The sequence below is a fragment of the Heterodontus francisci genome, chromosome 1 (genome assembly GCF_036365525.1).
Source record: "Heterodontus francisci isolate sHetFra1 chromosome 1, sHetFra1.hap1, whole genome shotgun sequence".
In the NCBI taxonomy this organism is placed as follows: Eukaryota; Metazoa; Chordata; class Chondrichthyes; order Heterodontiformes; family Heterodontidae; genus Heterodontus; species Heterodontus francisci.
This window is the reverse complement of record NC_090371.1, coordinates 126,136,357-126,163,073: the sequence shown is the minus strand read 5'-3', so window position 1 is coordinate 126,163,073 and position 26,717 is coordinate 126,136,357. Positions and strand designations below refer to the sequence as shown.

Genomic DNA, 26,717 nt, shown 5'->3' with positions numbered 1-26,717 from the left:
CTCTGCCTCCACAACAAGATCTCCTTTTCAGTCCCTAATCTACCCTAGTCTTACTTTAAATACGGTTTTACTATTTATGTTTATAAAAGATTTGGGTATCCTTTTATGTTACCTGCTTATCTTATTCTCACAGTCTCTTTGCCCCTTTTATTTCCTTCCTCAGTTTTCTGTGTGTTTTGTATTCAGCTTGGTTCTCTACTGATTATGAACCTGACATTAATCATAAACCTTCTTTTTCTGTTTCATTTTAATCTCTATATCTTTGGTCATTAAGGGGCGGTCTAGTTTTGGAAGCCCTTCCTTTCTCCCTCATGGGAATATGTCCTGTTGGTGTACTGAAACTATCTGAAGACCTTCCATGGCTCATTTACTGTTTTACCTGATAATCTTTGATTCCAATCCACCTGGACCAAATCCCTTTACAACTTGCTGAAATTAGATCTCCTCTAGTTAAGAATTTTCAGATTTTATTTTTCCTTGTCTGTTTCCATAACTATTCTCATGATGTTGATCAGTTTCCCAAAAGCTCGCCCACAGAAACATACTGCACTTGACTCACTTCATTTCCCAGGACTAGATCCAGCACTGCTTCCATCCTCATTGGGCTAAAAACTCACACATTGAGAAAGTTCTCTTGTACGCGTTTCAGGAACTCTTCCCCCTCTTTGTCCTTTACACTGTTAGTTTCCTGTTTTATATTAGAATAATTGCAATCTCCCATTATCACTATTCTAAAACTCTTGCATCGTTCTGCAATTTGCTTGCAAATTTGCTCCTCTATCTCCTTCACACTATTTGGTGTCTATAATATACGTCCACCAGCATAATAGCTCCTCTGATGTTCCTTTAATTCTAAACAAATAGATTCTGTCTTTGAATCCTCAAGTACATCATCCTTTACTTGTGCCATGACCGTATCTAATCAGTATTGTCACTGCATCCTTCTCTTTTCTTTCCTTCATGTGAATGTCATATTGCACCAAGGAATCATACAAGAGTAGGGAAATTTGATATTAGAACAAACTTAAAGGCTTTGTATCTGAATACACGAAGCATTCGGAATAAAATTGAGGTAACAGTGCAAATAGAGACAAATGGGTATGATTTACTGGCAATTACTGAGACATGGTTGCAGGGAAACCAGGTTTGGGAATTGAATAGCCAAGGGTACTCAGTATTTCGGAAGGATAGGCAAGAAGGAAAAGGAGGTGGTGTAGCTTTGTTAGTAAAGGAAGAGATCAGTGCTGTAGTGAGAAATGATATAGGCACTGGAGGTCAAGACATAGTATCAGTCTGGGTAGAAATAAGAAATAGCAAGGCAAAGATGTCTTTGGTGGGAGTAATCTATAGGTCCCCAAACAGTAGTTCCACAGTGGGGCACAGTATAAACCAGGAAATACTGGCAGCTTGTAAGAAAAGTAAGGCAATAATCATGGGTGATTTTAATACGCATATAGACTGGATTAGTCAAATTGGCAAGGGTAGCCTCGAGGGCGAGTTCATTGAATGTATTAGAGATTGTTTTTTGGAGCAATATGTTGTGGAACCAACCAGGGAGCAGGCTGTTCTAGATTTGGTATTATGTAATGAGGTGGGATTAATTAATCTTGTAGTTAAGGATCCTCTGGGGAAGAGTGATCATAGCATGCTAGAATTTCAAATTCAGTTTGAGGGCGAGAAACTGGAGTCCCACACAGGCGTTCTGGAGTTAAACAAAGCTAATTACATAGGCATGAGGACAGATTTGGCCCTAGTGGACTGGGCAGGAAGACTAAAAGGTAGGACAGTTGATGAGCGGTGGCAGATGTTTAAGGAGATATTCAGTTTATCCCAACTAAAATATATTCCAGAGAAGAAGAAAGATGGTAAGAGGGGGAAAAACATCCATGGCGAAGCAAGGAAGTTAAGGATAACATAAAGACAAAAACTAAGACATGCCATATTGTAAAGGCCAGTGGCAGGCTGGAAGATTGGGAAAATGTTAAAGATCAACAAAGGGTTACTAAAAATGTAATAAAAAGAGCAAAGGTAAATTATGAAAGAAGACTAGTGCAAAATATAAAAACAGATAGCAAAAGCTTCTATAAGTATATAAAAGGGAAGAGAGTAGCTAAAGTGAATGTTGGTCCCTTGGAGGATGTGACTAGGGAGTTAATGGTGGGGAACACAGAAATGGCAGAGACACTAATCTGTATTTTGCCTCAGTTTTCACGGTGGAGGACACGAGTACCATCCCAATAGTAACAGGTAACGCAGAAGTTATAGAAAGGGAGGAACTTCGAACAATCATCATCACTCGGGAAAAAGTACTGAGCAAACTATTGGGATTGAAGGCAGACAGGTCCCCAGGGCCTGATGGCTTACATCCTAGGGTCTTAAAGGAAGTGGCAGCAGAGATAGTGGATTCATTGGTTATAATATTCCAAAATTCCCTGGAGGCAGGGAAGGTTCCAGTGGATTGGAAAAATGCTAATAAAACACCCTTATTCAAAAAGGGAGGGAGGCAGAAAATAGGAAACTATAGACCAGTTAGTTTAACATCTGTCATTGGGAAGTTGTTAGAATCCATTATTAAGGAAGTAATAGTAGGACATTTAGAAAGTCAAAACACAATCCATCAGAGTAAGCATGGTTTTATGAAGGGTAATTTATGTTTGACTAATTTGCTAGAGTTCTTCGAAGATGTAACAAATAAAATGTATAATGGAGATCCTGTAGATGTAGTATATCTGGACTTCCAGAAGGCATTTGATAAGGTGCCTCACAAAAGGTTAATACAAAAGGTAAGATCACATGGGGTTAGGGGCAATTTATTAGCTTGGATAGAGGATTGGCTAACCAATAGAAAACAGAGAGTCGGGATAAATGGGTCCTTTTATGATTGGCAAGATGTAACTAGTGGGGTGCCACAGGGTTTGGTCCTCTGGCCCCAACTATTTACAATCTATATTAATGACTTGGATGCAGGGGTAGAAGGTACTATAGCCAAATTTGCAGATGACACTAAAATAGGTCGGATAGTAAGTTGCAATAAAGAAATAAGAAATTTACAAATGAATATGGATAGGTTAGGTGAATAGGCCAAAATTTGGCAGATGGAATTTAACGTGGATAAGTGTGAGATTATCTATTTTGGTCGGAAGAATAGAAAGGTAAATTATTATCTAAATGGAGAGAAACTTCAGAGTGCTTCTGGGTGTCCTGGTGCATGAATTGCAGGAAACTAGTATGCAAGTACAGCAGGTAATAAGGAAGGCAAATGGAATTTTGCCATTTATTGCTAAAGGAATAGAGTGTAAAAGTAGGGAAGTGTTGCTGCAACGGTACAAGACATTATTGAGACTGCACCTGGATCTTTGCATACAGTTTTGGTCCTCTTACTTGAGGAGGGATGTAGTTGCATTGGAAGCAGTTCAGAGGAGGTTCACTAGATTGATTCCAGAGATGAGGGGCTTGTCTTATGAAGAGAGATTGAGCAGTTTAGGCCTTTACTCTCTGGAGTTTAGAAGAATGAGAGGAGATCTAAATGGAGGTATATAAGATAATTAAGGAGATTGACAAAGTAGACGTAGAGAGGATGTTTCCTCTGGGGCAATCTAGAACGAGAGGTCATAGTTTTAGGATAAGGGGTAGCAGATTTAAAACCGATATGAGGAGAAATTACTTCTCTGAAAGGGACGTGAGTCTGTGGAACTCACTACCCCAGAGTGCGGTGGATGCCGGGATATTGAGTAAATTTAAGGAGGAGATAGACAGATTTTTAATTAGAAATGGGTTGAAGGGTTATGGAGAACGGGCAGGAAAGTGGAGTTGAGGCCGTGGTGAGATCAGCCATGATCGTATTGAATGGCGGAGCAGGCTGGAAGGGCTGAATTGCCTACTCCTGCTCCTAGTTCTTATGTTCCCTATGTTTCCTGAATATCTTGTATCCAGAAATATGAAGTGGCCGTTACTCTGGTTGTTTGAGCCAAGTCTCTGTTATTACCACTATATCATAATCCCAGTGGCTACTTGTGCCTGCAGCTTACTAACCTTACTTATCATGCTGCTTGCACTTATTCAGGAGCGCGCACATCTCCTCTTAATCTGCCTCACGTTTCCCCCCAACTGATCCCTCCAACTTCATAGCCATTCTTTTTCCAAATGCCATTTGTCTCTTCAAGTCCTCTGTGCACTTTGTATCTCCTCTCAAATGCTTCATTCTGGTACCCCTCCCCTTGCCAAATGAGTTTAAATCCTCCCCCCACATTGATAGTTAACCTCCTTACATTGATCCCAGCTTTGTTGAGGTGCAACCTGTACAGGTTCCTCATCCACCATTTCTCCAGATACACATTAACCTGTCTTATCTTACTGCTCCTATATTTACTAGCTCGTAACTCTGAGTAATCTGAAGATTACTACTTTTTGAGGTCCTGCTCTTTAACTTCCTCCCTAGCTCCTGAAACTCTGCCTGAAGGACCTTGACCCTTTTCCTACCTTTGTCGTTGGTTCCAACGTGAACTACAACTTCTGGCTGTTCTCCTCCTCACAAGGTTCTGCACTTGTTCAGTGATGTCCTTTACCCTGACACCAGGGAGGCAACCCATCATTTTTTTTGTTCTTTCATGGGATGTGGGTGTCAGTGCCAAGGCCGGTATTTGTTGCCCATCCCTAATTGCCCTTGAGAAGGTAACTGAGTGACTTGCTAGGCCATTTCAGAAGGCAGTTAAGAGTCAACCACATTGCTGTGGGTCTGGAGTCACATGCAGGCCAGACCAAGTAAGGATGGCAGACTTCCTTCCCTAAAGGACATGAGTGAACCAGATGGGTTTTTAACAACAATCAATGATAGTTTCATGGCACCCTTAATGAGACTAGCTTTCAATTCCAGATTTTTTAAACTTATTAATTAAATTTAAATTCCACCAGTTGCTATGGTGGGGTTTGAACCCGTGTCCCCAGGCATTAGCTTGGGCCTCTTGATTACTAGTTCAGTGACTCTAAAGTGAATGTTGGTCCCTTGGAGGATGTGCCTAGGGAGTTAATAGTGGGGAACACAGTGACTCTATGACATTACCACTATGCCACCCTCTCCCTTAATGTCATATTGGTGGTTACAGAAATGCCTGTCTATCACCTGACTATCAAATCCCCTATGACCAACTGCATTTCTACCATTGACTGTGCCCCCTGTGTAGTCATTTGCCCCATGTACTGTGGATGTGCTCTAAACTGCACTCCCCTATCGTTCTCGGCGGTGTTCAGTGCTGATAACCAATTTGAGAGTTCCATTCTTCCAGAAGATTCCTGCACTGCCTGCTTCTTCCTACCCTGCTGGATGACCACCCACTATCCTCCTGTACTCTCTGTGGCTGCAGGATGACCACTTCCTGGAACGTGTAATTGGGACAACTAAATAAGACTATTCAAGGACCCTAAATTATAGATTGGCCAAGGGAAAGATATTAAGAGCACATGTAGAAATATCTGGCATCTTGCATTGATAGCTGTATTGTGGATTAAATATTTAAAGTACTATCCTCATTTTGGGTGGGAAAGAAACTGGGAATTGAGAAACTAAAGTTTAGAAATCCTTGTAAGAATTTTTTTTTTACTGCATTTCCTTCTCAGTTGCTGGTGTTTGTGGTTACCTGATAGGAAAGATCTCCTATATGAAGACATGCCAGGAAAAGTTCATGAGACTGGAGAATTCACCACTTGGAGATGCTCTACGGCAAGGACGTAGAACATTCCTGCATCAGTCAGTTGCCGTTATATCATGTTTTCCAATTTTTTTTCATTCAATTATGTAGTCAAGAAAATTCTTTGTGCATGTTAGAAAATAATGGTCTGCAATTACTCTCTTGAAAAAGCTGGAGATGTATATTAATATTTATAGCTTACAATTGAATATTCTCGATGTAAAGTAATGCAAAGAAGCTTCTTTGTTCTTGGAGAGAAACATTCTAGTTTTAAAAACCTAATGAAATGGTTGCCATTTCTGACAGCAGCAAGTGTCTTCAGGTGGACACAAACAAAAACTTTTTTTTATAATAGTAACTGACTTTTCAGCTCATACTAATTAGAATGAAAGCAGGATACCTCTCTAATTTATAGAATCATAGAATGTTTACAGCACAGAAGGAGGCCATTTGACCTGTCGTGTCTATGACAGCTCTCTGCAAAAGCAACCTGCCTAGTCCCACTCCCCTGCCTTTTTCCTGTAGCCCTGCAAAGTTTTCTCTTCAGATAATTGTCCAGTTCTCTTTTGGAAATCATGATTCAATTTGCCTCCATCATACTCTGATTGCAGATCCTACCCACTCACTACATAAAAACGTTCTTCCTCATATCACTGTTGCTGCTTTTGCCAATCACCTTAAATCGATGCTCCTGGTTCTCTATTCTTCTGCCAACAGTAACAGTTCCTCCCTATCTATACTGTCCACTTCCTTCATGATTTTCATCTCTTAATCTTCTCTTTTCCAAGGAGAACAGCCCCAGCTTCTCCAACCTGTCCACATAACTGAAGTTCCTTATCCCTGGAGCCACTCTCCTGAATCTTTTCTGCACCTTCTCTAATGCCTTCTCGTCCTTCCTAAAGTGTGGTGCACAGAACTGGACACAATTCTCCAGTTGAGCCGAAACAATGTTTTATAGCTTCCTTGCTTTTGTACTCTATGCCCCTACTTATATAGCCCAGGATCATGTGTGCTTTATTAACTCCTTTCTCAGCCTGCCCTGCCACCTTCAATGATTTGTGCACATATACCCCCAGGTCCCTCTGCTCCTGCACCCCTTTTAGAATTGTACTTCATAGGTATGAAAAGGTATCTAGCAGTATTTGAGATGCTGGGAACGGCTAATTCATTTTTTTATGGTACAAGTTAAGATAATTGGCAACTGTTCCCAGAAAATGCTGGAATTACTCAGCAGGTCAGGAGCATCTGTGGAGAGAGAAACGGGGTAATAGTTCAGGTCGATGACCTTTCCTCAGAACAGGTTTTGATTCCAAGTACTGGCTACATGATACTTATGTTAATTCTGTACAAGATATTACAATGCATAGGATGGGCCACATGAAACCATAATTAAATAGCAAATAACCAATACCCCCTAAGGAATTGGTAACATACAATTTGGAATGCAGAATGTTGCTGCACTGTCCCTGCCTTGGTTAAATGTAAAAATGATTTGATGTTCGTAGATCTAGTTAACAGTTGCCACCTGAATTACTTTAGCAACTAATGTTTATGACATCAAATGTACACTGATAAAATAACTTATTTACAAAGAAACAAATAGGACATTAAATTATCTAATTTATAAGCAGTGGTATAATTTTTCCACGGAGCTATGATCTTAAATGACCGCAATGCCCAAATAGGTTCTGGCTTTGTAGAGCAAATTACACTATCCATTTTACATTCCTCTAAAGTGTTTTGGCTTTGCAACATTGATAAATGTGTAGTACAACTACAGTCAAACCAACAATCCCAAGTTTGGGATTTGCTTCAGCTATTAGAGAGCCTTGGAGAAATAGTTTCACACAGCTTTAGCTTCTCGCAGACTACAGTATAATTTTTTAAATTCCTTATGTCTCTAAAGAGATACTTGCACAACCCACTCTTCACTAACGTTGAAAAGTTCCACTAGTTAGCAACTCTATTCAAGTGCCATATACTGAGATCTAGTATCCCCTAACTAGCAAGCCGTGAAAGTAGGCAGTATAATTTTGTACTGCTATCTCAGCCTGCCATTGAAACGGGCCTTACTGCAGCATAAAACTCTGTTTTTCTAACCACTACCTTGATAGTTTTCTAAATGATATGAATATTGTTTCATAATGAATATAAGCACGGTTAGTGTTTTTGGTACAACATTTGAAGTATGTTTCTTTCCACTTGCAAATTTTAGCCAAAAATGAAGATGAGTTAAAGTTAAAGCCTGCCAGAGCACAACTTGGCCATTGAGATCCAAGTGCAGCAATAGAAATGAGATGAAATGGTTACAAAAATTATTTTGTAAGACAGGGAGTTAAACTGATCCTCCCAGTCATAGGTTTTACTGCTGTAATCAAGCATGGATCAGTGTGGAATTCAAGAATAATTTTGGAATTGTCTGTGCTGAATTGATTTTTCCCTCGGCAGACGGGAGCTGTCCACCGACTAAAAAGTCGGTGGCGAACCTGCCTCCTCCTGGCCTGGGGATCCGATCCACATTTTGAGTTCCCCGGCTTTGAATCGGTCTGAGGTGGGACTTCCACCCGCTCGAGGCAGGAAGTCCTGCCTAGTGGAGCTGCCAGCCAATCAGCGGGCTGGCAGCTCTTTGTCCCAACAGCACCACTGAGAGCGGTGGCCACTGCTGGGACTGCAACCCAGCCACTGCAAAGAAGATGTCGGGGAGCCTGGAACTAAGGTAAGCTTTTGGAGCCTCGCCAGGAGGTGATTGGTCGGGCCCCAGCGAGGCAAGGGTAGTCGAATAGGGGGACGGGGGGCATGTTGGGGGTGGTTGGGGCAGCCCTCCGTCAGGCACAGGGTACCTGATGATGAGGGTCCCCCTTCCAGACCATCAGAGAGCTGCCTTTTTTTGTGAGACAGCTTTTCTTACACCGAGGTCGCACAACAGGCCAAGGGTAAAATCTGTGGGCAAAGGCCTTTAAGTAGCCGTTAAATGGCCACTTAAGGACCTTGATTGGCCTGGGGCGAGCCGTTTTTCACTGCAGCTGCCCTGTGTAAAGTGACGAGTGGCGGCGGGAGTGGTTCAGTTAGCCCCCCTGAGCCTCCCGCTCCATTTTACGCACACCCCCATCACCCCCTCCCCTCGCCCTGCCCACCACCTTCCTGCTCTGAGGGGGGCGTAAAATTCCAGCAGTAATTTTTAATTCTAGTGGATTTAAACCTAGCTCAGGAATTTTGCCCATGGTTACAACATGACCTAAAATCATTCAAATGAATGAGATATACTTATTTTAAATCAGATTATGCTGTTGAATAGTTCAACTGAGCTCCACTCTGACATAAAAAGGGAGCATTATGAACCTTGTGATGAGAAATAAATACCGAGTATTTTAATATAAATTATGCCGTGAGAACATATCGTGTCGTGTCTTACTACATCCCTCTTGTAGCCTCTCTTGTTTCTCTTCCCCCACCTCCATAAGCCTAACCATCTAGAGATAATAAATGTTCATTTTGTATTGCAGACATTCATATCAGAAGTCCGGGTTTGCTGACAGCACTGTAGAACATCTACCACCTGAAGTAAATAGCCCTAGTTCCTATTCTGATGATTACAGCTACAGTGACCAGTCTGAGTCCAACTATGAGCTTGTTCCGTTCAGTTCTACGCTCAGTGAATCGGCTCCTACAGGGATCGTTGAAACTCCAGGAGGTATTTTGTGTGCTCTTGCACTTTGAAATAGTACTCTTTTGAAGAAGGATGCAGTGGATATTTAATAAACAGATCTATTTAATGATAAACACTCACTTTTTATGTTAGTGAAGCCCAGATGAACTATTCAAAAACATAACCTGATTTTAAGATGCAAAGTATTTTTCATTCATTTGCATGATTTTGTCATACTGTAATCAAGGGCAAAATTCCTCAGCTAGCCTTAAATTCACCAGAATTAAAAATTACATCTTACTATTCACAAATCCAAATCAATTCAGCACATACATTTAATTCCAAGATTATTTTAAGTGAGTTTGATTCGCTGCAACCTTTAAGATTGTTCTATACTTTAGCAAAGTTCTTCTCTTGAATAACACACTACTTTTGTCAATTATTTAAATTCTTAGTGCAACAATAATATGTGAGTCTTCGTTATCCATTTTACGGCAGTTTTGGAATGCAGAACTCTATCAGCATATGTGCCAATCTACAAAATTTTGTAAATGTAATAGCTTCAAAAAAAGCTAACCACTACAAGAAAAAGATGACCACTCCAAAAGAAATATAACTGGAAAAAACTAGCATTGGTTAAAGGACTGAATGTATTAAATTTTTAATGCATTGGGTTTCAGGATTTTTGGCAGTGCTTGATCTTCTGTGAAAGCCTCAAATATGACATGAAAAGCAGTAGTTACTATGGAAGTGCAGTGGGTATTACACATATGACTTAAGCTGAAGCTGTGCTTTTTTGCAGCGGTGGATTTGGAAATTTTTGGAAGAGAAAGCGAATTCTAATTTTAAATTGTTGGGTCTAAGAGCATGCTTCTCTCAGAAATTTTTTTTTAAATATACTTTTTGATGCATTTTTAATTGTATTTCAATTCAATATTTGGAGCCAAAAACATACTGCTGCAGTGATTCTGATTAGCGATGTATGTACAAATATATTCAGAATTTCAATTCAATTTTTTTGTGTTAAACTCCCAGATTTCAAATCTCAAGTCTGAGAAATGAAGGTGGCCTGTTTATGATGAGGCAGTTTACACTAGGCTTCAGTGGGTGTTTATTCACTTGCTCCTATATCTCCTCCAATCGACTAACAGCAGCAAGAACTTAGTTATTTGATGTTTCTCACTGTTTTATAGCACTTTAAATATAACATGAAGGCTGATTTGTAATTGAAATTATTTCTTTTGGATTAAATGCCTTTTTAGCATATAACAGCCTTTTTATGTATTAGCAGCAAATGTTATGTAGTTACACAGGAAATCGAATATTTTCTTTTAACTCTAAACCACTATTAATCTCTTGATCTTATTACCTCTGAGAATTTTTGCTCTCAGGCGATAAAATGCCAAGAAGCTTGGTTGATCAGCTCAGTCTGTACCTGGAGCTTCCCTCAGTTCTAACATTAGTTTCAGTGCATTTGGTCTGTTCCAATTCCATAATTTTAAATTGATATTCAGTAATTGACATGACTACATGTGCTATCTGTCCACTTGCTAAATTATTTAAACATGATAACTAATACATTTCATGTGTTATTTTGGTGAAGTCTTGAGCAACTGAACATAAAGATCTTGAATTCAGACTTTGACTGAGAGATAGCATTCTCGCCAACAATAAGCTGTAGTCCTCCAAAGAAATTTCATGAAAGCTTCACTTGACAGATTTTGATATAATACTGAGTGTCCTGCCAATGTATCATATTGTAGCCAGAGCAAAAAAGCAGTCATCTCTGATAAACAGGGGTTATCGCCCTTCATACGTTACTCACTTTGCTTACACTTATGAGAAACGCTGTAGGGGATTGATTACCCTTTGATTGTCTTATAAAAGTCCCGGGTAACTTTTGAATGCTATTCTGTTCCCAATAACATTCAGCCTCTCCCTTTCCCATGCTCAAATCCTCATTTACCCACAAAAAGTGCCTGCCCAATTCAAATGCTGCTTTTCAAAGAATTTCTAAAACTGTTCATATCCACTTTTAACATTCTTTAGGATCATACTGCGCAGCTCTTCATTTTCTTGGTTAAATTTTCCAAACATATTTCATACAGATTCAGAAAGGTCAGTGATGTCCCCGCGTATAGTTTCATATATTCCAGCAGAATTGGTTTGCATGATCACTCTATTGTGTTAGAGAAAAAAATCCACTTCTAATATGATCGAGTACTGCTTATACACAGCTATTTTTATTTTTGAATTATAAAGTATTTTTATCAGTGCAAAAGTCATTGTGCGTTAGTTTAACATCGTTTCAGTTTCTGCCTTTTTGAAAATTATTTGAATGCAAACAACACTGAATTTGAGTAAGCTTTCAATAACGCTATCTACTTTTTGCTTTAAAAAGCATGTCCAGTAGACGAGAGGGGTAGTCAGAATAGCCATAATAGAAGAATCAAAGCACAAATTTAACTAAGAACAGCACAGGAACAGGCCATTCGGCCCTCCAAGCCTGCGCTGATTTTGATGCCTGCCTAAACTAAAACCTTCTGCACTTCCGGGGACCATATCCCTTTATTCCCATCCTATTCATGTATTTGTCAAGATGCCTCTTAAACGTCATTATAGTACCTGCTTCCACCACCTACCCCGGCAGCAAGTTCCAGGCACTCACCACCCTCTGTGTAAAGAACTTGCCTCGCACATCCCCTCTAAACTTTGCCCCTCTCACCTTAAACCTATGCCCCCTAGTAACTGACTCTTCCACCTGGGGAAAAAGCTTCTGACTATCCACTCTGTCCATGCCGCTCATAACTTTGTAAACCTCTATCGTGTCGCCCCTCCACCTCCGTCGTTCCAGTGAAAACAATCCGAGTTTATCCAACCTCTCCTCATAGCTAATGCCCTCCAGACCAGGCAACATCCTGGTAAACCGCTTCTGTACCCTCTCCAAAGCCTCCATGTCATTCTGGTAGTGTGGCGACCAGAATTGCATGCAATATTCTAAGTGTGGCCTAACTACAGTTCTGTACAGCTGCAGCATAACTTGCCAGTTTTTATACTATATGCCCCGACCGATGAAGGCAAGCATGCCGTATGCCTTCTTGACTACCTTATCCACCTGCGTTGCCACTTTCAGTGACCTGTGGAGCTGTACGCCCAGATCTCTCCGCCTGTCAATACTCCTAAGGGTTCTGCCATTTACTGTATACTTCCCACCTGTATTAGATCTTCCAAAATGCATTACCTCACATTTGTTCAGATTAAACTCCATCTGCCATTTCTCCACCCAAGTCTCCAACGGATCTATATCCTGCTGTATCCTCTGACAATCCTCATCACTATCCACAACTCCACCAACCTTTGTGTCGTCCGCAAACTTACTAATCAGACCAGCTACATTTTCCTCCAAATCATTTATATATACTACAAACAGCAAAGGTCCCAGCACTGATCCCTGCAGAACACCACTAGTCACATCCCTCCATTCAGAAAAGCACCCTTCCACTGCTACCCTCTGTCTTCTATGACTGAGCCAGTTCTGTATCCATCTTGCCAGCTCACCTCTGATCCTGTGTGACTTCACCTTTTGTACCAGTCTGCCATGAGGGACCTTGTCAAAGGCTTTACTGAAGTCCATATAGATAACATCCACTGCCCTTCCTTCATCAATCATCTTTGTCACTTCCTCAAAAAACTCAATCAAATTAGTGAGACACGACCTCCCCTTCACAAAACCATGCTGCCTCTCACTAATAAGTTTGTTTGTCTCCAAATGGGAGTAAATCCTGTCCCGAAGAATCCTCTCTAATAATTTCCCTACCACTGATGTAAGGCTCACCGGCCTATAATTACCTGGATTATCCTTGCTACCCTTCTTAAACAAAGGAACAACATTGGCTATTCTCCAGTCCTCTGGGACCTCACCTGTAGCCAATGAGGATGCAAAGATTTCTGTCAAGCCCCAGCAATTTCTTCCCTTACCTCCCTCAGTATTCTGGGGTAGATCCCATCAGGCCCTGGGGACTTATCTACCTTAATGCTTTGCAAGACACCCAACACCTCCTCCTTTTTGATAATGAGATGACTGAGACTATCGACACTCCCTTCCCTATGCTTATCATCCACCAAGTCCTTCTCTTTGGTGAATACTGATGCAAAGTACTCATTTAATACCTCACCCATTTCCTCTGGCCTTGAGCAGGCCAACCCTTTCCCTAGTTACCCTCTTGCTCTTTATATATGTATAAAAAACCTTGGGATTATCCTTAATCCTGTTTGCCAATGACTTTTCATGACCCCTTTTAGCCCTCCTGACTCCTTGCTTAAGTTCCTTTCTACTGTCTTTATATTCCTCAAGGGATTTGTCTGTTCCTAGCCTTCCAGCCCTTACGAATGCTTCCTTTTTCTTTTTGACTAGGCTCACAATATCCCGTGTTATCTGAGGTTCCCGAAACTTGCCAAACTTCTTCTTCCTCACAGGAACATGCTGGTCCTGGATTCTAATCAACTGACATTTGAAAGACTCCCACATTTCAGATGTTGATTTACCCTCAAAAAGCCGCCCCCAATCTAAATTCTTCAGTTCCTGCCTAATATTGTTATAATTAGCCTTCTCCCAAATTAGCACCTTCACCCGAGGACTACTCTTATCCTTATCCACAAGTACCTTAAAACTTATGGAATTATGGTCACTGTTCCCGAAATGCTCCCCTACTGAAACTTCGACCACCTGGCCGGGCTCATTCCCCAATACCAGGTCCAGTACGGCCCCATCCCTAGTTGGACTATCTACATATTGTTTCAAGAAGCCCTCCTGAATGCTCCTTACAAATTCTGCCCCATCTAAGCCCCTAGCACTAAGTGAGTCCCAGCGTGGAAAGTTCTTTACGCAGAGGGTGGTGGGTGCCTGGAACGCGTTGCCAGCGGAGGTGGTAGATGCGGGCACGATAGCGTCTTTTGAGATGTATCCAGACAGATACATGAATGGGCATGAAGCAAAGAGATACAGACCCTTAGAAAATAGGCGACAGGTTTAGCTTTAGGATCTGGATCGGCGCAGGCTTGGAGGGCCGAAGGGCCTGTTCCTGTGCTGTAATTTTCTTTGTTCTTTGTTAATATAATCACCCACCACTACAACCCTGTTACCTTTACATCTTTCCAAAATCTGTCTACATATCTGCTCTTCTACCTCCTGCTGGCTGTTGGGAGGCCTCTAGTAAACCCCCAACATCGTGACTGCACCCTTCCTATTCCTGAGCTCCACCCATATTGCCTCGCTGCACGACCCCTCTGAGGTGTCCTCCCACAGTACAGCTGTAATTTTATTTTCTGTTCTTTATTTCAAACATTTTAGGGGTTTTTTATTCTTAATAGTTTCATTTTGAAAGTTTTTCAGTTAAGCAGAAGGGGCTAATTTTGTCGCCAATGTTTAGCCTTTGTTTTTCCGAAGCTACTTACATCTATTATCTCATTGTAAGCACTAATGACAATTATTTATAGAATTGCAACTACAGTACTAAAGCTTTTTGCACTTGAAGCCAGCGTCATTCCTGGAACTGAGTTGTCAACCTGGGAACACAGTGCAGGGATGCCCAATGGCATGCAGCAGTCTGGAGTGACTCAACCCAGGTGTTCCTAGGTCTTCTACTTACTCCTCATTGCTGCCAAACCCAGGCTTTTCCCAAAATGATGTCCTATCCTGTAAAACCGCATTAGTTTGTTTTGCATTGCATTTCTGTTTGAAGGACACGACAATGTGCAGGTTTCTACAATCTCTTCTAAAATATGTTTATTTGCTTCTGACCACAGCACCGAGTCCAGAGATAGAAGAATCAAAGCCTCGAAGGAAATCGATGACATACGACGAATTGAGAAACAAAAATAGGGAGCTATATGAAGTGACAGTGGCACAAAAAACAGAGTCTCTTCACAAACCAGCTCTACAGAGATTACCTGATAACAAAGGAGGTCAATTATGGATTTTCTTTTTAGTTTGTTCTTGCCAAGGGCGCATTTATTGCTGAGTTGCTTCTTGAACTGTTGCAGTTCTTGTGATGGTACTCCCACAAAAGTGTTAGATCAGGAATTACAGGATTCTGAGTAAATGACATCTGCCAAGGATAGTGATGTATGTCCAACTCAGAATGGTATGTGGCTTGGAGGGGATTGTGGTTAAGTTTTCTTGAATTGATGGTTGAAACAAATCTGGCTGGATTGTAGTTGGTTATGAAGCAAATGATTGGCAGCATATCTAGTTTCAACTGTTGTCTGCAGCCTATTTACCAGGAAGATAAGCTTGCCACAAACAATGTTTTAGAGAGCCTTCTTGTACATAGGAACAAGGAAGTATTTATACAGCTGTAGAAGATGATCATCTACAGTTAGAGTACTGTTTGCTGTCGAGACTGTTCAATATTTGAAAATTAAATTCATAGCATAAATTCGTGGCCTGACAACCTATAGTTATAAGGAGAGAAGATACGACTACTGCCGCTGGAGTTAACAGGAGATTGAATAATTTTTTTAAAATAACAAAGTGCCCATCTCCACTCCTGCCTCAGCCATCTGCAGCCAAAATCCTCATCCATGACTTTATTGTCTCCAGACTCCGTTATGCCAACGCTCTCCCAGCTGGCCTTCCCATCCTCCACTCTCGATAAACTTCAGCTCAGTCAACACTGTAGTGCTAATAATCTATCTCACACCATTCCACTCACCCATCACCTCCGTGTCCGTTGACCTATGTTAGCTCCTAGTCCATCAACACTTCAAAGATAAAATTTACATTGTTGTCTTCAAACCACTTCATGCCTCAACCCCTTCAAAGCTTTTCCAGCCCTACAATCTTTGAAGAACTCATAGAAAGTTTACAGCACAGAAAGAGGCCACCTGGCACATCGTGTCTGCACCAGCTGGAAAAAAGAGCCACCCAGCCTAATCCCACTTTCCAGAATTTGGTCTGTAGCCCTGCAGGTTACGGCAGCTGAGGTGCATATCCAGGCACCTTTTAAATGAGTTGAGGGTTTCTGCCTGTACCACCCTTTCAGGCAGTGAATTCCTGACCCCCACCACCCTCTAGGTGAAAAATAAAATTTCTTCATCTCCCTTCTTATCCTCCTACCAATCACTTTAAATCATCCTCTCGTCACTGACCTCTCTGCCTAGATAAATAGGCCCTTCCCATCCACACTATCCTGGCCCCTCATAATTTTGTACATCTCAATCAGGTCTCCTCTCAGCCACTTCTGTTCCAAGGAGAACAACCTGAGCCTATCCAATCTTTCGTCATAGTTGCAATTCTCCAGTGCTGGCAAAAACCTCGTAAATCTCCTCTGTACCCTCTCTAGTGCAATTACATCCTTTCTGTAAAGAGGTGACCAGAACTGCACACAGTACTCAAGTTGTGGCCTAACTAATGTTTTCTATAGTTCCAGCATAACCTCCCTTCTCTTATATTCTGTGCCTTGGCTAATAAAGGAAAGGATTCCATATGTCTTCGTAACCAGCTTATCGACCTGTCTTGCTATCTTCAGGGATCTGTAGACTACACTCCAAGGTCCCTCACTTCATCTATAATAAAAGCAAAATGCTGTAGATGCTGGAAATCTGAAATAAAAACAAAAATGCTGGAAATACTCAGCAGATCAAGCAGCATCTGTGGAGAGCGAAGCAGAGTTAACGTTTCAGGTCTGTGACCTTTCATCAGAATTGTTCTGATGAAAGGTCACAGACCTGAAACATTAACTCTGTTTCTCTCTCCACAGATGCTCCCTCACTTCCTCTACACCTCTCAGTATCCTCCCATTTATTGTTTATTTCTTTGTCTTGTTTGACCTCCCAAATGCATCACCTCACATTTCTCTGGGTTAAATTCTATTTGCCACTTTTCTGCCTACCTGAGCAGGCCATTGATATCTTCCTGCAGCCTACAGCTATCCTCCTCACTATCAACCACACAGCCAATTTTTGTGCCGTCTGCAAACTTCTTGATCATTCCCCCTACATTTACTTCCAAATCGTTAATATATACCACAAAAAGCAGGGGACCTAGTACTGAGCCCTGCGGAACCCCAATGGAAACTGCTTTCCAGTCGCAAAAACATCCGTCAACAATAACCCTTTGCTTCCTGTCACTGAGCCAGTTTTGTATCCAGCTAGCTATATTCCCATGGTCTTGTATTTTTTTTTAACCAGTCTGCCATGTGGGACCTTGTCAAAAGCCTTGCTAAAATCCATGTACACCACATCAACTGCACTACCGTCATCAATCGTCCTTGTTACTTCCTCAAAAAATTAAGTCAAGTTAATCAGACACAACCCTCCCTTAACAAATCCATGCTGATTATCCTTGATTAATCCAGGCCTTTCCAAGTGACTGTTTATGCTGTCTCTCGGAATTGATTCCAATAATTTAGGGTGGCGCAGTGGTTAGCACCGCAGCCTCACAGCTCCAGCGACCCGAGTTCAGTCTGGGTACTGCCTGTGCGGAGTTTGCAAGTTCTCCCTGTGACCGCGTGGGTTTCCACCAGGTGCTCCAGTTTCCTCCCACAGCCAAAGACTTGCAGGTTGATAGGTAAATTGGCCATTGTAAATTGCCCCTAGTATAGGTAGGTGGTAGGAGAATGGTGGGGATGTGGTAGGGAATCTGGGGTTAATGTAGGATTAGTATAAATGGGTGGTTGTTGGTCGGCACAGAGTCAGTGGGCCGAAGGGCCTGTTTCAGTGCTGTATTTCTAAATAAATAAATTTGCCCACTACCGAGGTGAGACTGACTGGCCTGTACTTATTCGGTCTATCCCTCGCTCCATTTTTAAACAAATGTACAACATTAGCAGACCTCCAATCCTCTAGCACCACGCCTGTATCCAGTGAGTTTTGGCAAATGATGGTCAGACCTTCCACTGTTTCCTCCCTGGCTTCTTTTAACAGCCTGGGGTACATTTCATCCAGCCCTTGTGATTTATCCACTTTCATGGATGCTAATCCCCTTAATACTTCTTTCTCCCTATGTTTATCTCAACCATTACTTCACATTCCTCCTCATTAACTACAATGTCTGCATCGTCCCCTGTTTTGTGAATTCAGATGCAAAGTATTCATTAAGAACCATACTGACATCTTCCGCCTCCACGCATAGGTTACCTTTTTGGTCTTTAATAGGCCCTGCGCTTTCTTTAGTTATCCTCTTACTCTTAATGTCTTGGTAAAACATCTTTGGGTTCTCCTTGATTTTACTTGCCTATATTCTTTCATGCCCTCTCTTTGCTTTCCTGATTTCCTTTTTGATTTCACCCTTCCATTTTCTACTCTCTGCTTTCTGCAGTATTGAATTCTCAATGTCTGACGTAAGCTTTCCTTTTCTGTCTCATCATGTCCTGTAAGCTCCTTGACATCCAGGGGGCTCTAGATTTGGCTGACCCACCCTTTTTCTTTATGGGAACGTGTTCACTCTGAACCCCCGAATCTCCCCTTTGAATGCCTTCCACTGCTCTAACACTGATTTACCTTCAAGTAACTGAGTGGAGTTTGCAAGTTCTCCCTGTGTCTGCGTGGGTTTCCTCCGGGTGCTCCGGTTTCCTCCCACATGCCAAAGACTTGCAGGTTGATAGGTAAATTTGCCATTATAAATTGCCCCTAGTATAGGTAGGTGGTAGGGAAATATAGGGACAGGTGGGGATGTGGTAGGAATATGGGATTAGTGTTCTGTTCTTTTTGGGCCTCCTTATCTCGAGAGACAATGGATACGCGCCTGGAGGTGGTCAGTGGTTTGTGAAGCAGCGCCTGGAGTGGCTATAAAGGCCAATTCTGGAGTGACAGGCTCTTCCACAGGTGCTGCAGAGAAATTTGTTTGTTGGGGCTGTTGCACAGTTGGCTCTCCCCTTGCGCCTCTGTCTTTTTTCCTGCCAACTACTAAGTCTCTTCGACTCGCCACAATTTAGCCCTGTCTTTATGGCTGCCCGCCAGCTCTGGCGAATGCTGGCAACTGACTCCCACGACTTGTGATCAATGTCACACGATTTCATGTCGCGTTTGCAGACGTCTTTATAACGGAGACATGGACGGCCGGTGGGTCTGATACCAGTGGCGAGCTCGCTGTACAATGTGTCTTTGGGGATCCTGCCATCTTCCATGCGGCTCACATGGCCAAGCCATCTCAAGCGCCGCTGACTCAGTAGTGTGTATAAGCTGGGGATGTTGGCCGCTTCAAGGACTTCTGTGTTGGAGATATAGTCCTGCCACCTGATGCCAAGTATTCTCCGAAGGCAGCGAAGATGGAATGAATTGAGACGTCGCTCTTGGCTGGCATACGTTGTCCAGGCCTCGCTGCCGTAGAGCAAGGTACTGAGGACACAGTCCTGATACACTCGGACTTTTGTGTTCCGTGTCAGTGCGCCATTTTCCCACACTCTCTTGGCCAGTCTGAACATAGCAGTGGAAGCCTTACCCATGCGCTTGTTGATTTCTGCATCTAGAGACAGGTTACTGGTGATAGTTGAGCCTAGGTAGGTGAACTCTTGAACCACTTCCAGAGCGTGGTCGCCAATATTGATGGATGGAGCATTTCTGACATCCTGCCCCATGATGTTCGTTTTCTTGAGGCTGATGGTTAGGCCAAATTCATTGCAGGCAGACGCAAACCTGTCGATGAGACTCTGCAGGCATTCTTCAGTGTGAGATGTTAAAGCAGCATCGTCAGCAAAGAGGAGTTCTCTGATGAGGACTTTCCGTACTTTGGACTTCGCTCTTAGACGGGCAAGGTTGAACAACCTGCCCCCTGATCTTGTGTGGAGGAAAATTCCTTCTTCAGAGGATTTGAACGCATGTGAAAGCAGCAGGGAGAAGAAAATCCCAAAAAGTGTGGGTGCGAGAACACAGCCCTGTTTCACACCACTCAGGATAGGAAAGGGATTAGTGTAGGATTAGTATAAATGGGTGGTTGATGGTCGGCACCCCCATCAACGGTGGGGTGAAGGGCCTGTTTCAGTGCTGTATCTCTAAACTAAACTGTTTCCAGTTCACTTTTCCAACATCACTTCTCAGCTTAGTAATATTGGCCTTACCCCAATTTAGAAGTTAAACTCAACTCCTGTTCTATCTCTGTCAGTTTCGATAATTATATTAAAACTAACTGAATTATGATCACCACTGCCACTCCTTCCACCTGCCCAGCTTCAAGACCAAGTCTAGAACTGTGCCCTCTCTTGGACTTGCTACATAGTGGCCAAAAAAATGTGCTGTAAAAATTCTGTTCCCTCCATTCCTTTCGCACTAAAAGTATCCCAGTTAATATTTGGGTAGTTGAAATTCCATACCATTACAGCCCTGTTGTTTTTGCACTTAGAATTTGCCTACATATTTCGTCTTCGATCTCCCTCTAACTGTTCAGGAGTCTATAGTACACTCCCAATAGTGTGACTGTCCCTTTTTTGTTCCTAACCTGTATCCATATGGCCTCGATTAATGATCCTTCTACCATATCATCCCTACTCATAGCTGTAATTGCTTCTCTAATCAGAATTGCCACCCCCGCTCCCTTTTTATTCCCCTCTCTATCTCATCTGAAAAACCTGTAACAGGAACATTGAACTGTCATTCCTGTCCCTCTTTAATCCGTGTTTCTGTAATAGCTATGATATACTGTCATGTTTCTATCTATGCTTATCTGCTTTATTTGCTGTACTCCTTGCGTTGAAGTATATACCCTTGAGCACTGCCAAACTCTCTCCCTTTTTCTATCCTTTGTTTCCTCTGCCTTCCAGACTCACTCACTAATTTTCTGTCTTCCATTTCTGATTTTGCCCCATCCGACACTACCCTCGGGCTCCCATCCCCCTGCCAAACTAGTTTAAACCCTGCCCAACAGCACTAGCAAACTTCCCGGCAAAGATATTGGTCCTGGCCCTATTGAGGTGCAAACCGTCCAACTTGTACAGGTCCCACCTCCCCCAGAACTGGTCCCAATGCCTCAGGAATCTAAAGCCCCCCCTCCTGCACCATCTGTCTCCAGCCAGGCATTTATCAGCTCTAACCTCCTATTTCTATGCTCAGTAGCGCGTGGCACTAGGAGTAATCAGGAGATTACTACCTCTAGGGTCCTGTTTTTTAATGTCTTACCTAGCTCCCTAAAATCTACTTTCAGGACCTCATCCCCCTTTTTATCTGTGTTGTTGGTACCAATGTGAACCACGACCTCTGGCTGTTCACCCCCTTAAGAATGTCCTGTAGCTACTCTGTGACAATAGGGTGAATAAGAACACAAATATTCCTGAGTAATCAGTGATGAGGCCATTTATTTAAAATGGTCACTTCAAGCAACAAGAAGGATTAGGAAAAAAATTTTCAACTTGGTTATTACAGCATGGGTCAGTTGAGGCAAAAACCATTGTATCTTTTAAGAGAACAGTAAATAAGTATTTGAAGCAGAGGAAAATACAGTGCTATAGGGATTGTGTGGCAATTTGATTAGGTTTGGATTGCTCTTGCAAGAGCTGGCACTGACATGATGTGCCAAGTTGCTGCCTCCTCATGGTTTCTGTTTGTTGTAAAGTAACAATTTAATTGATAGATATAACCTTGCATACAATTATGTAGATCGGTTGAAAATTTGTATTTATATCTTTTTATATCCTGTGAATCAAAGCAGTATAAGAATTTCAGAATCGTGAGTGGGGGTCATGCCTTATTTTCTGATAATGGGATATTTCCATGTAAACAAGAAAGTCAGTAATCAGCATTTCCCACGATTACAATTGGTTATTTTGCCAGTAAACTTGGGATGAATGGGAACTGTGCAGTTTATTTTAACCTTTAGTCAACGTTTCTGCCAAAAGCTGTGCTGGTGCGTGGCTGTGCAGCAGTCTGGCAGGTATCGGCCTTGTTCCATGATAAAAAGCATGCAAAAAATTAAGGGGGCCACGTACTGAAAAAATTGGTTGCGCAGAACAATTAAATTTTAACGGGAACATTGCCTGTAGAGTACATGTAACGATCAATGTCTGTGAATAGAAACAAGTAAATATGTAATATGCCATAATATAAGAGTAAAATACTGCAGATGCTGGAAATGTAAAAAATAAAACACAAAATGCTGAAAATACTCAGCAAGATTGGCAGCATCTGTGGAGAGAGAAACAGAGTTAATGTTTCAGGTCAATGACTCTTTGTCAGAACAGTTCTGACGAAGAATCACCAACCTGAAATATTAACTCTGTTTCTCTTTCCACAGATGTTGCCAGAGCTGCAGAATATTTTCAGCATTTTTTGTTTTTATGCCACAATATAAGTTGGTTTTATTTTAAGTAACTGATCTGATGTTTCTTGTAAATTAGTACTGATGATCTATCCTGGTTTAATTTTTTTGCAGCAGCAAAAACAAACAAGTATGGAGACACCTGGGAAGAATAAGGAAAACTCTGTGGACAAGAAGCATGCAAATAAGCCCCGATCTTCGGAAATATTCATAATCAACGCACTCTACAGCCCGAAGTGTTTTTAAAAAGTTTGATCCCAACCTGATTCGACCACAAAAATCTTATGATAATCTGCCTTTTTAATGAAATCCATTTACCTGTTTACAGTATCTTCCATCAAAGACTATTCTATTCCATTTCTTATTGCAAGAATTATGATTTTTTTTCAAAACACCACACAAGCTTTCTGGCTGATACTTGTGTTCATTTCTAAATGTAATAATTTTCAACAGAGAAGGTACTCAATAAAATATTACTTTAGCTCAGTGGTGTAATGGACAGCCTCAACATGGATGACTGTCGCTGTTAGTCAAATTGAACCAAAGCGATGGACTGTATTTCAGTAATAGTGTCTCTTTATATTCCATTCATAACCATGAAGCTATTGACCCAAGTATAAATTTGAAAATGATGAACTTGATTAAATGTACAGTGCTTTGTGTTTAGTGCATTTTTATTAAAAGCTATCCCATAATTTTCTTACTGAATATGCAAATCTTTTCTATTTTAGTTTATCAAAACTAGCTGGAAGAATTATGAATGTTGTGGGGAAAGGATCAGGAGAAAAGTAGCAAGCATACAGTCTGAAATAAGATATTTCAATTTATTTTAGCATGGACTGAAAATTTTCAGTGACTAAAGGTAAACCATCATTAGTGAAATAGCTCACCATTACCAAACTGGTGACTTTTCCTGTCATATTGCAAAGGCTGTGTTTGTTGCCTACTCAATATAACACAAAGATTTGATCTACTTTTATGTAAATTTCTGGTAGTTTTCCGGAGTTGGATTCCTCAAGTGTATAAACATATAAAGTGTTAAAAGCAAAAATGGGTTGTTGGAGGGGTTTGGCCATGAAATGATTTGACCACAAGGAAGAGAATTTAAAAATGCTTTCCAGACCCCTAACACTTCCAATGTAGGTCAGCAAGCACAGGAGTGATTGATGAACGGGATTAATTAGAATATGGGCAACAGAGTTTTGAATCAGCTGAAGTGTGTGCAAGATGGGAGACTGCCTAGGAAAGCATAGGACTAGTTGAGTCAGGAGCTGACAAAGGCACGGATGAGGATTTCAACAATAGATGACCAGAGGCAGGACAAGATAGGCAATGTCACAGAGGTGGAATTAGACAGTCTTTGCATTGGAGAGGATCTATGATTGGATATTCAGCTCAAAGTCAGATAGGACGCCAAGGTTGCAAACAATCGGTTTCAACCTGCGATAGTGGCCAGGAAGGGGGACAAAATCGGAAGTGTGGACACAGTGTTTGTGGCAGGGGCCAAAGACAATAGCTGAAGTGTTGAACAGGAGGAGGTTACGGCTCACCCAAGATTGCATGTTGAACAAGGAGGTTGACAAAACAGAGGGGAAAAGCTGGGCGTGGTCAACCTAAATATGGAACCTGATGCAGCATACAGATGAAGAGGGTTGGGAATGGGCACAGATTTGGGAGTTAATGGCATGTTCAAGGATTTGGGAGTGGAAAGGAATGATGGGTGGTTGTTTGCAAAGATGCAATCCAAGGATGGGAGTGATCATGGCAGTTTGGAAAGGAAGGGGGGTGGGGGGAATAGTACCTGAGGACATAGACAGCCTGGTGCAATGGGCATGGCAGATTCTGGAACTCCCTAACAGCATTGAGTGTATCAACACTGCATGGACTGCAGCGGTTCAAGAAGGTGCTCACCACCACCTGCTCAAGGGCAATTAGGGATGGGCAATAAATGCTGGCTTTGCCAGTGACGCTCTCATCCCAAGAGCAAATAAAAAAATGAAATGCAACACAGATACGTGTGCAATTATTCATTTTGGTAGGAAGATTGAGGAAACAATACATTCTAAATGGTACAATTTTCAAGGGGATGCAAAAAGAGAGATCGAGGTGCTCATGCACAAATCTTTGAAGGTGGCAGGACAGGTTAATGAAGCATTTATTAAACGGGATCCTGGGCTTTATAAATAGAAGTATCGCGTACAAAAGCCAATAAGTTCTGCTTAAACCTATACAAACCACGAGTTCAGCCCCAACTCTAGTATTGTGTCCTATTCTATGCATCACATTTTAGGAAGGAAACAAAGGCTTTGACACAGAAGAGATGCTCAAATGGTCCCAGGGATGAGGGATAACTGGAGAAGATGGGGTCGTTCTCCTTCAGACAGAGAAGGTTAAGGGGAGGTTTGATGGAGGTGAAGATCATGAAGGGTTTCTATACAATAAGCAACAACATGTATTTACAAAATACCTTTAGCATAATAAAATTTCCCAATGTGCTTCACAGGAGCGTTATTAAGCAAAATTTGACACCAAGTCACATAAGGACATATTAGGTCAGGTAATTAAAAGCTTGGTCAAAAAGGAGGATATTAAAGGAGGAAAGAGAGACAGAGAGGTTTAGGGTGGGAATTCCAGAGCTTAGGGCCATAGCAGCTAGGTACACGGCCACTAATGGTGGAGCAATTAAAATTGGGGATGTTCAGGAGGCCAGAATTAGATGGCCACAAATATCTGGGAGGCTTATGGGGCTGGAGGGGATTACAGAGATGGGGGGGGGGGGGGGGGGCAGTCAAGCCATGGAGGGATTTGAAAACAAGGATGAGAATTTTAAAATCAAGCTGTTGCTTAACCAGGAAACAATGTAGGTCAGCGAACCCAGGGATAATTGGTGAATGGGACCTGGCACATGTAAGGACACAGGCAGCCAAGTCTTAGATGACCTCAAGTTTACATAGGGTAGAATGTGGGAGGCTGGTCAGGGGGGGAATTGGAATGGTCAAGTCTAGAGGTAATAAAGGTATCGATGAGAGTTTCAGCAGCAAATGGGCTGATGCAGGGGTGGTGTTGGCGATGTTATGGAGGTGGAATAGCCATAGGCAGTCTTAGTGATGGCACGGATATTTGGTAGGAAGCTCATCTCAAGGTCAGATATGATACCAAGGTTGCAGTCTGGCTCAGTCTCAGCCAGGGACAGGTATGGAGTTGATAACTAGGGAATGGAATTTGTAGCAGAGAACAAAGGCAATGGCTTTTGTCTTTCCAATACTTAATTGGAGGAATTTCCTGCTCATCCAATACTGGATGCCAGACAAGCAGTCTGATAATTTAGAGACAGTGGAGGAGCTGAGAGAGATGGTGGTGAGATAGAGCTGGGTTTCTTCAGTATCCATGTGAAAACTGATTCTGTGCTTTCAGATGATGCTGCCAAGGGGCAGCACGTAGATGAGAAATAGAAGGGGACAACAGAGGTAACAGTGTGGGAGCAGGAAGAGAAACGATTGCAGGTGATTTTCTGGCTATGATTAGATATGTATGGAAAAAGGGGAGTGCAGTCCCACCAGCTGACGACAGTGGAGAGGAATTGGAGGAGGATGGTGTGGTCAACCATGTCAAAGGTTGAAGACAGGTTGAGAAGAATGAGGGATAGTTTACCTTTGTCACATTCACATAGGATTTCATTAGGTTATCATATAGGATGTAAATAAAGTGAAATTATTTCCAATGGGTGAAGGGTCAATAACCAATTGACACAGATTTAAGGTGATTGACAAAAGGACCAGAGGCAACATACGGAAAAACCTTTTTTATGCAACAAGTGATTAGTATTTGGAATGCATTGCCTGATAGGGTGATGGATACAAAATCAATAGTAGCCTTCAAAAGGGAATTGGATACATTTTTAAAGGTGGAATTATTTGCAAGGATATGGGGAAAGAGCAGAGGAGTGGAACTAACTTGATTGCTTTTCAAAAGTGCCAAAGCTTTGAACTGCAGTGGATATTTTGTTTGTGGTCTGCATTCAGATAGGAAAATTATTTTGATTGATGGCTATCAAATAATGCAAGTTCATCGACAAATTCAAATTAATTGAGGTCAATTTGAACTCTTTTAACCCTTTCCCCCCAGTAGTGCAGAAACATGG

The 26,717-nt window shown here is 41.8% G+C and overlaps 1 protein-coding gene across 2 annotated transcripts in view; it reads left to right on the top strand.

Annotated features, from left to right (window-relative positions):
• The window catches only part of ociad1 (OCIA domain containing 1), a 60,831-nt gene extending 37,560 nt beyond the window's left edge, over window positions 1-23,271 (top strand). The window contains exons 5-8 of one of the 2 annotated variants that reach the window (XM_068035717.1): window positions 5,614-5,743; window positions 9,188-9,375; window positions 15,136-15,294; window positions 22,694-23,271. In XM_068035717.1, the coding sequence (XP_067891818.1) occupies window positions 5,614-5,743; window positions 9,188-9,375; window positions 15,136-15,294; window positions 22,694-22,731 (515 nt within the window). In that variant the 3' untranslated portion in view covers window positions 22,732-23,271. Of the gene's footprint in view, window positions 1-5,613; window positions 5,744-9,187; window positions 9,376-15,135; window positions 15,295-22,690 lie in introns of both variants that reach the window. The other variant, XM_068035706.1, reaches the window with a different exon arrangement.
• The last annotated feature ends 3,446 nt before the right edge of the window (window positions 23,272-26,717 follow it).